General features: G+C 33.9%; 1 protein-coding gene across 1 annotated transcript; it reads right to left on the reverse strand.

Annotated features, from left to right (window-relative positions):
- Positions 1–364: 364 nt before the first annotated feature.
- On the reverse strand, positions 365–1,400 carry LOC112507822 (probable carboxylesterase 2). Its single transcript, XM_025112542.1, has one exon. It carries the CDS (start codon positions 1,398–1,400, stop codon positions 432–434), a length of 969 nt encoding a protein of 322 aa, XP_024968310.1. The 3' UTR covers positions 365–431.
- Between the last annotated feature and the right edge of the window lie 9,503 nt (positions 1,401–10,903).

The following is a 10,903-nucleotide window of genomic DNA, read 5'->3' on the forward strand; positions in this document are numbered from 1 at the left end:
TAATGGTTAAAAGTTGTGATGGTTTATTGTGTTGAAGGGTTAAAGGGTTGTGAGAGGAGAATATATAAGAAGAGAAATGAAAGAGAAGATGTGAAAATTGTGAAGTAGGAGGTTGGTATTTATAGTTAAATTGATATTAAAAAAAGAAAAAAAATATACTTAGGGCTGGATCGCCCCCCGGGGGGGCGATAGGATGACGTGGCTCGCCCCCGGGGGTGGATCGTCCTTGAGGGTGATTTGGGTGTCAGTTTGACAAAATCTCTAAAAAGTGATTATTTTGTTATAGTAGATTGTATAAAATGATTATTTTGATGATTTTCCCTTTCCTACGCACAGTTATCTGCATCAATATCAATATTATTTTTTAATTGCATGATTTGACATATTACATTCCCGTACAATTATTCAACATCGACACTTGTCATCACTTATCACTGATTGATGAAAGCACCCACTCTCTCATGCAAAGTACAAGCATTCTCACACGACGGATTGAAGAGAAAGAACACGTGATCTTCTTTGGACTCCATCATCTCCAATTCTCCCCTCCATCCGCTTTTTTCCATCAACTCCCTGTAATTTAACCCTCTATCCCTCAAAGAATCCTTCTCTGCAACACATACCAGAATCTTAGAGCTCCCCAATCCCCCAAGATTCGGGTTCTTTTCCGGGTTAAACAACGGGTCATCCAACCCACTGCCTGAAGGATTCGCCAACTTCCAGAACTGATCGGTAAAAGCTTTCAACTGCTTGTGTTTCCCACATTCCGATCCAATCGGGTCTTCTCCTCCGAAAAACGGGTGGAGAAGAATGATACCCTCCAGCTTTATTGCGTCAATCGGGTCTGAACCGAACCGGATTGCCATGTTGTGGGCAATATTCGCCCCGGCGCTATCTCCGGCGAGAAACACCTTCTGAAGATCTGCACTGTTTAACCATGCCTCTGGACCACCTTCTTTACCATGGGTGGCGACCCACTTGATCGCTTCCCACGAGTCGTTGTATCCAATGGGGAGAGGATACTCCGGCCCCAGCCGGTAGTCGACGGAGACGACGATTACGCCGGACTTCGCGGCGAGAAAATTAAGTGTAGGGTGATAAGTAGGAGATTTGACGGATTCCACCACGAAACCACCGCCGTGATAATAAATCAGAACAGGAAGTTTCTGATTTGGAGAGGTGGTTTTGGGCAAGTAAAGCCTTATAGAGAGGTTGGTTTCCGGCGAGATGACGACGTCTTTCGATTGGACTCCGGTTGAAGGATCGATTCCGGCGGCGACGGTCTTATTGCCGACGAATCTTTCACATCGGCCATCTTTGTGTACTCGTAGGAAACCATCGATTTGAAGGAGATATTCATCGGAGGTTATGATCTTTCCGCACCCAAAAACGGAAGACATTTTTCGATGATTTTTGGAGAAATATTTGGATCCGGCGAGTATTTATGATCCCTTTCGAGAATATTTCAGAAAGACCCCTTTATTTATGGATTTGTTTATTTGAACCCCCAATACTATAAAGAACTTTCATTTACGTCACATACGAAGTCAAAATGTACGGGCTCCAATTCATGTTAAATATTCACTTCAACACTAGATGGTCATAATTGTTTAATCGTCACGTGACTTGTCTTTTCAAATATTAAATAGACACATACCTTTAATCTATTAAAATATTATTACTGATTTGTTTGGAATACTGTTTCTTTTTATATTTTTATACATATTATATTTCACATAATTTTTTTATGTAGATTATCGAGGCTCAAAGCTCGTGAATCATGATAGCAAATGGGATAAGCGATATTCGTACAAGTAATCGTTACATGTATCAAAGATCAATTAATATGGTTCGGTTAAATGTCGATAAAGATGCACAATTGCACTAACGAGTCTATCTTATAAATCTCATTGTAGGGTTTTACAATAATTAGATGTATATAAATTTAGAGATTCCGGCTAAAAAAATTGTCACTTGGCCCCCTTAGAGGCGGTCCTCAAATTCCCTCGATCATCGTTAAACAAACATCTGGAGTTAAGAGACTTCTTGCCAATACTCTAGAAAATTACTTATGTTGTTATGCATATAGGGGTTGATTCACCTTGAGTCCACTACAATCCCGTGGCACGAATAATTATGTCTGTTGTAATATAAAAAATTTACAACACTTGTAGATGTAACCACTGTGATCCATTTTTTTTTGCTACAATTGGATATTGTCGTCGTCAATGACACTTAGATCAAGAAAAACCACAAAAAGAATCTTTAACGTTTGTACTCTTACCCTTGCTTTTATCTTATCTCCGACACACACAAGTATCTTGAAGCGTCGGAAACCCGGACCATATAGACTGATGGTGGGAATAATAAAATGTGGCATTGCCAACTTCCACGTTTAATTATCTCCATCCCTTTCTTCTATAATTTCGACCCCAACCCTCGTGTTTATCGTTCGCACCAACATACACAAGCATCTTAGGGGACCCCGAAACCAAAACACGTAGGTCCTTGGTCAGATCATACAATGTGGGTTTGGTAACTTCTACATTCATTTCTTTTCCATCGGTTTTTTGTAATTCAGACCCCTACCTTTTTACGTTATCTTTCTCAACAACACGTAACTTTCTTAAAATACTACAAACATGAACACGTGGGTCGATAAAATGTAGCTTTGTCAATTTAATTTACTCCATCACTTTCTTGTCATGTAGACCCCTACCCTTAGTTTATATTTCTCACCTACACACTACAAACATGAACATGTAGGTCCATGATTCATACGAATTTGGGTTTGCCGACTCTCAAATTTGATTCATTAGTTATAAATTGTACAAAATGTACCACCAATTTGATTATTCAAAAATAAAAGCCATGTGGAACAGTTTTGAATTCAGTCTCATTTAATTATATTTCAATTTAATTGGATTCATTAAACTGTTACCTTTAATGCACATTAGTTGCCTCTAAATCACATGAGATACATGTTAACGTTAGCTTTAAGCTTACCGAGTTCATGGTTTCGCATTTCGTTTGTAAATCACCATAATAATATAAATCAGACACAAATCATTTATCCCATAAAACATTCATAAACATCATGCTTATTAAAACATTTTATGCATATATCAAACGTGCAATTTGTATCACATTAGAGATCTCATCCGACCACTTGGCATGGTAGGGGTTTCTCATTCCGTTCGTCTCGAGTCAAGCTTAGAGGTGCCGTCAAGCATATGTCTGACTATTGTCCCATAGTGCAGTCTTAGAGATACCCCTTCTGGCACATGTACCGATTACCATCATTATTTGTGTTTTTCATCGTCTAATATCAGCGTCCTAGTAATGAACCCCACACTTATAGCCACGTCACGTTGTTCCAACATTTAATTTAGAAATTACACTTTCCGCCATCGTTGTTGCCACCCACTATCAACTCTAGTCCTTTTGAACTAATTACAATTTTGGTCATTGTGGTTGTCATTTTTGCTTCACTTTTGGTCCCTCAGACTAAATTATGTTAAAACGGTGCTAGGGGGTTTATGTACTGGAAGGGAAGAGAAGGGGTGAGGTCTTTAAATTATAAAGGGCACAATGTCCTCGAGTTAGCAGACTCTTTTTAACAGAGTTAGTCAAAAAGACCAAAATGAAACAAAGTGGTAAGCACAATGACGAAAAGTGTAATTATTTTGAAATATGAACGAGACTTGATAGTGAGTGGCAACCACAAAGACCAAAAGTGTAATTCACTCTTTAATTTATTTAGCATACATTTCACCCAATATTAAAAAATGGCATGTTCAAAACATTTCACATCGTTAACATCCAATTGTAAAACATACAAACGTGTATATATATATATATATAGGGTTGGGTTTCGATGAGAAAGGAAATTATGGTGAGAAGAGATCTCCACCCCTATATCAATCATAATTGAATGTCAATATTAAAGAGGTACACCGAGATGCACCAGATCAATTTTCTTCTAAAGCGTAATTCATAGGTAGAGCATGAGATTACAAGTGATAGAAGGTTCATATATCTTTTTACGCTTCTCATATTAACTCTCATTCTCACACGATGATTCGCCTATATATATAGGCCATATGTTATTTTGAGAAGTGGTAAATATTTGATAAGTAAAGAAATGATTCTAGTCATTCATACGATCATGATCGGATTTGACAGGTCAAACATTGTGGCGTTGACTGGTCAAGAATTACTGCTTTGACTGATCAAAATTTGTGGCTATTACAAAAATATAGAGGTAGTTTTGTAACTTTTATAAATAAACGGCAAATAGGTTCATAAGTGAACCTGTGTGATTCACATATGAACTATATGTTCTATGTGAACTCATGTAATTCACATATTAACTATTTTAACTTATTCACATATGAAATTGTGTGATTCATATATGAACTAATTAACTGATTCACATATGAACATATAGTTCATATGTGAATTAAATGGGTTTGTATGTGAACATATAGTTTATATGCGAATCACACGGGTTCACATATGAACATATAGTTCATATGTGAATCAAACGAGTTCACATATGAACTCTTTTGCCGTCTGATATGCATTGATTATTCAAGGCATAAAACACTTATTTCTTTACTTTTAGGTATTTTATTTTCTTTTTATCCCAACCTTGAGTCCTTTTGTTGACATTATTTTCCATTTGTTTATACTTGAAGCTAAATTAAGTGATTAGCTTGTCTTTGCACCATTAGATTATCTAAATCTTAAACTTGAAAGCCTATTGTTTTGTGCTGCAACATTCCACCAGTTTTTGGAAATTCATACTGTTTTAATTGCGTTCTTTGAACATCTTATATTCACTAGATAGCTTTTGTTATGACTTATGGGTTTATAGTTTTTGTTATAGGTTTATTTTCCTCATATGCTTCATTCATTTATAGTTTTTGTTATGGGTTTATTTTCCTCAAGTACCCAACTTCAAAAGATGGCTTTTCACGAAGCCTTCGTCACCTCGATATATTAATGTATCTCGCTGGTACAATCATATCAAGGATCTTTTTGAGGATTACGTAAGTTCTTAAACTTGATCTTTTATTAGAGTCTTGGCAAATGGAGGCCATGACGGTTGATGATGCTGCTTTGTAGTGACCTGGTTCAAATAAAAGACATCTTTTATTTATCACTTTCCTTTTGGTTTAAGGGTAATATACATTTTCTAGGATCAGAACTATTATTTTCTCTGTTAATTTTCTTTCCACCACTTAAATTGAGATGCCTTAACGATTTTTTTAATAAATGTTATAGAACATTGACCAAAAATAACATCTAAGCTAAAGTTTGCACCTCTTTGTCATTCTTTTATTTATTTATAATGATCTTTATTGTCATTGAAGTCATGAATAGAATGAATTTTTATGCTTTGGACACCTTCTCTTATAAGGTGTGCCTGATTTTATATGTAGAGCAAAAATGGTTAATGTAGTAATATTTTTTGTATATGCAGTTGGTACATTTTAGAGCAGATGATTCGACAATATCCATAGTTCTTGCCGATGTTGGCAGATCGACATAAAGATGGAAGTTGTTATTGGGAAAACCGCTTCGAGAAGGTAATATTGATTCATATATATATATGATGTTATTTATATGCTTCCATCCGAAGCAACTAATGAAAAGTAAATTTCTTTTGTGGGTTTTTGATGTATTGTAAGATTATTCAAGATTTGGTGTCATTGAAGAGGATTAAACTGATTTTGCAAGTTATGTTGAGGTCTCACAACTTTCTTCTTTATCTCTTCTTTCATTTATTTTATTTGTTCAAGTGGACTTATCAAGTTTAATAGGTGTGTTTGTTTTCCGAGTTAGGTATTAATCCAAAGGGGGTAGGGTACTTTTAGGCAGTGATAAAACTTAGATTTCTAATATTTTAGTTTCCCTTTTTTTAAACTTTTTCAAATATTATATCTACACTTCTACATGTTACGGCAATACAAGCTACCCTGACTGAAGCATGAGGATGCAATTTTGCAACAATGTTTTAAGTAAGTTTTCGTTTCTTCTAGCCAAAAGAGTGTGTACCATTTGGATTATATTCATCTATATATCAACTAGGGGTGCACAAAAAATCGTCAACCCGCAAAACCTGCCCAACCCTACCCGCTAACAACCCAATTAAACCCAACCCGTCTAACCACCAAACCGCCCACCCGCCAAACCGCTAACCCGCCAATTAGAAGGGTTGAAATTGGGTTGGGCCTAGCTTAACCCGCCCAACCCGCCAAACCGCCGCTAATATATAATTTTTATAAAATTATATATATATATATATATATATATTAATAATGTATAATTGTTATTGATATTATGTTTGTATTTCATTTTAGCTAAATGTATAGGTTACCAAAATAGATTCACAATCAAAGAATGATGACAAATAATCTAATTAATAAGATAAAATTATTGAAATTTTTTTGCAGTAACAACAAATTGATATGTCGGAGAATATGAATGATACTAATAGATATTTTGTTGACGAATCCATCAATCTAAATACCCCTTATCTGATGTTGTACTTTAGTGGAAATAAACTGTTTAGTTATAGCTTTTCGCTACAACAACATTAGATCTTATAGGATGCCTAAAATGTCTAAGCGTCCTAATATGATTCTTTATAGGACGGAACAAGAAAAATGTCTTATCTAAAAGAGTTACAATATGTTAATAGGATGATTTTGGGCGTCCTAACAAATTCTATGACGCTTTTAAAATAAAGTATCATATTAGTTATTTTATACAACACGACTTGAAAATTGTATATGAACATAGGTGTCCTATAAATAGATGAGTTTTAGGGACACTTCTCAAAATATTTACATAAAATAACTAATACGACATTTTATTTAAAGATCATTGTAAAACACTTGTTGAAGCGTCCAAAAACGTCATGTAAACATATTGTAACCTTTTTAGATATGACGCTTTATAGTATGGTCTATAAACTTAAGTTTTATGAATTATTTCATTCGTCAAATTTATATAACTATTAACCCGCCAACCCAACCCAACCCGCTTCAACCCGCAAGAGTTGGGTTGGGTTATACTTTTGAATGGGTTGGGTTCGGTTGAGATTTTTCCAAACCGTCATAATGTGGTTGGGTTGTAAAAATGTTGTAAACTGCCCAACCCAACCCAACCCAACCCGCGTGCACCCCTAATATCAACTCACCTCACTCCTATCTCCCAACTGAAGGCACCATACATATTTTTATAGAGAAATCAACTGCAACTGGTTCATTCACGGAGGGTAGTCTTGAGTTTCGAAGAAAGTTTCTTGAAAGTTTAGGTATTGGTGAGTCCACCTACCTTTGTGAATATTGTTGCAACTTGCAACAACTTTGCCTGTAAGATTCAAACATTATTACTTGTCTTACCGGGTAAGATTTTAATCCATCAAAACGACATCTTATGCAAAAATTTATCCTAAGCGCTAATAGGGTAAGATTCATCACTCTCATTTACCGGGTAATATTCTTTTATTAGTAATGCTTAAAAGAAATTGATATTAAATCATTTTCTATGTGTGCAATCACTGCATATATAAAACTTCATATTTACCATTTCAAAGATGGAGAATTTTCACTTTGGCCTTTTAAATTATAATTTGTATTGCCTTACCAAATGTGGAGGTTCGACAGCCACATGGGAAGGAATCGGTGGAAGAATCACATTTGGTAAGCGGTCTGGCATCACCTTGTTAGGTGGGGAGTCGTTGTTCGGTTGTTTTCATATTATATTCAAGAAAATAGCAAAGCAAATAGATTTTGCAAACATTTTAAGAAACTATATGAGGAATTGACATGCTCCTGCTTTTATTATCTCCAATTAATGTTTAAACAAATGCACATGTAAAGTAACCAATTGATAATAAGTTTAGTTTTCTATATATTACGTTATAAAAGTGGTTGTATGATATGAAAAAACTTTTTTTTTTCTGAACATCTTTATTTCAAATGTTATCTTCTAACTTTATCACTACTTGCTTTTCTTCTAGAAGGTTTTTTTATAGCTTAGAATCCCATATTCTGCATTTCTACTTCAAGAGGTTTCAAGCCAAGTTGTAGAGAAGTAGAGTTATGGATGTCTCTGTATTGTTTGTCGTTTATCATTTTGTATAATTTGTGCTCTCTTTAGGCATCAAACTAAATTATCCTAAGTTGTTGACTTCGTTTGGATGGCATGGTTTCAAGGAAGTTTTTAGTATTTAGTTGCAGTTGGATTGATAATCATGCAGGTGATTATTATTCTATGTCTAGGTATTTAATATGTTTTAATATTATTGGTTTATTTCAATTGTTATCTTTTGCTTTAGAAGTGTGCTTTATTTTTAATCTCTTAAATTTTCATCTGTGGCAGATCTTACATAGAAGGTCTTTGGGTCTATCATGGGACACACATACCATGCATCTAACAAGCTTTGACATGTAAGGAAATATGTTTTTTGTTAGATTCCAAATGTTGTTGAACTTGTATAATATTTCCTCTAAATATGTTAAAACCTCATTTCTTTCTTTAAGGCCTCTTTTAAAAAGTAATTTTATGGGTTTCACACGTTCCCACAGTTTTTTTACATCAATGGCACCATTTTTCTTGTATTTATTTTCATTTTTTCGTAAAATATTTACTTCCCGCCGCATTGCGGAGTACACAACTAATATATATATATATATATATATATATATATAGGGGTCTAATCAAATGAGAACTAATTAGTTTGTGGTAACTGTGAGAACCAATATTAACCACAAATCAATAGATAAATTAGGAAATTTATAATTTTGACAATTTTGAATTAAAATATTAATGCAAATATATTTTTGGTATTTTAAAACTTTCCTCCCTCCTCTCTTCTCTCTCCGGCCACCATCCTCTGGCCATCGTCCTCCGGTGATACTACAATGGTATCACAATGCATCATATATGTGCTTGGGTATCACATTGATGTCGTTTGTGTGGTCGATCGAAGATGTAACACARTGGTATCACTATGCATCTTATATATGGTTAGGTATCACAATGTATCTTTTGTTTAACAGAGTCAATATTTTTAGGTATCACAGTGGTATCATAGTGGTATCACCGGAGGACGGTGGCCGGAGGCCGGAGAGAGAAGAGAGGAGAGAGGAGAGTTTTAAAATACCAAAAATATCCTTGCATTAAGATTTTAATTTAAAATTACCGAATTTGTAAATTTCCTAATTTATATATTGATTTGTGGTTAATATTGGTTCTCACAGTTACCACAAACAACTCAGTTCTCCCTTGAATAGGCCCCTATATATATATATATATGGACATGTTCAAGTGAGAAGCTAAGTATTTTGCTAAAATGCAATAATTTTCAATATCATATATGATTACACGCATGACAGAAGTTTAATCATATATGATTAAACACATGTTACATTGACAACACATAGATGTTTAATCATATATGATTAAACACATTCAAAAAAATATAATCATATATGATATTAAAACTTTTCGTCTTCTTGTAAAATATTTAAATTCTCTCACGATCCTTCCCCTCTCACTGTGCATGTAAGCCAAAATGACCTTCAAAGGCCACCACTTCTTCTCCATCATGTCAACATGAACGCACGAGAATCTCGCATGGTCCTGCATCAACCTTTTCTTTATCCCTATTTCGAGTCGTTTTGACTCCATACATTCAACCATTTTCAAGATTCAGAAATAACAGGATTATAACGCACATCATGAACACGTTTATCTCACATGACAACATCAACCCATACTTTTAAACTCTAAACCGGCTTTTTATTCGCATTTAAAAACATGAGAAAACATCCTCATTTCTACCGCAGTATTTGATTTGAAAAGAAAACAACTAATTTGAACAACTTCCGATCGATCACCAATTCCAGCACCAAAGTCGCACAAACGACTTGATATTTGCCTAACCGTGTCATCCCTAATTTGAACTAAATCTTAACATAAAATCATCATCAATGCTTCTACTTGGTTTTCATGAATCGTATGTAAACATCACATAACCGTAGATACACAAGCATTTGCAAAATAAAGGGAATGCTTACCTTTGTTTGGTTGCCCCAAATTCTCGAACTCTTACCCTCCCAACTCGCTACGCTTGTTCTATGTATAAACATCAGTTTACTTATTTGAGAATTCTATAAACTGTGATAACTGTAAGAATTTATATTTTAAAGTTTTGTTTAATTTGATTTTTTCTTATCTACGGCTAACATTTAATGTATTTATGAACATATATTGTTTTACAATGTGTTTGTTTCATATGTATGAGGTGCATCATGTAAAACTTTTTTGCGTGTAACTTTTATTTCACAAACAGACTTAAAATGTTCCATTGTGAAATAAATATATATGAAACAAACACATTGTGAAACAAATATATGTTAATTAATATTTTAAATTTTAGTCTTAGATGGAAAAATAAAGATATGAAATAATACACAATGCACTAGTTCTTAAGATTATTACAATTTTTAGGTTCTCAAAAATAGATCACCGTTATAAACATATTCCAAATTAATGATGAAATTATTCATTATTATATAATGTTCTATCTCATGAAATCTTGGTCACAATAATTCAGTAGTTTGAAAGATCATAAATAAAAATCTATGGACCGATTTCATCATCTCCACCTGTAGGAACTATAAGATTGTCCCAAGGACGTCTTTTGTAATTCTTTTTAGCAAACATATTGTTCAACTATATATATATATATATATATATATATATATATATATATATATATATATAGAATCATGTGAGACCAAAAGTTTTTCGTGAGATCAGTAAGACCAATTCTTAAACATTGGATTAGATCTACAATCTGAAAATTCATAATTACAAAATT

Source organism: Cynara cardunculus (assembly GCF_001531365.2).
Source record: "Cynara cardunculus var. scolymus isolate 2C chromosome LG 2, CcrdV1, whole genome shotgun sequence".
NCBI lineage: Eukaryota > Viridiplantae > Streptophyta > Magnoliopsida > Asterales > Asteraceae > Cynara > Cynara cardunculus.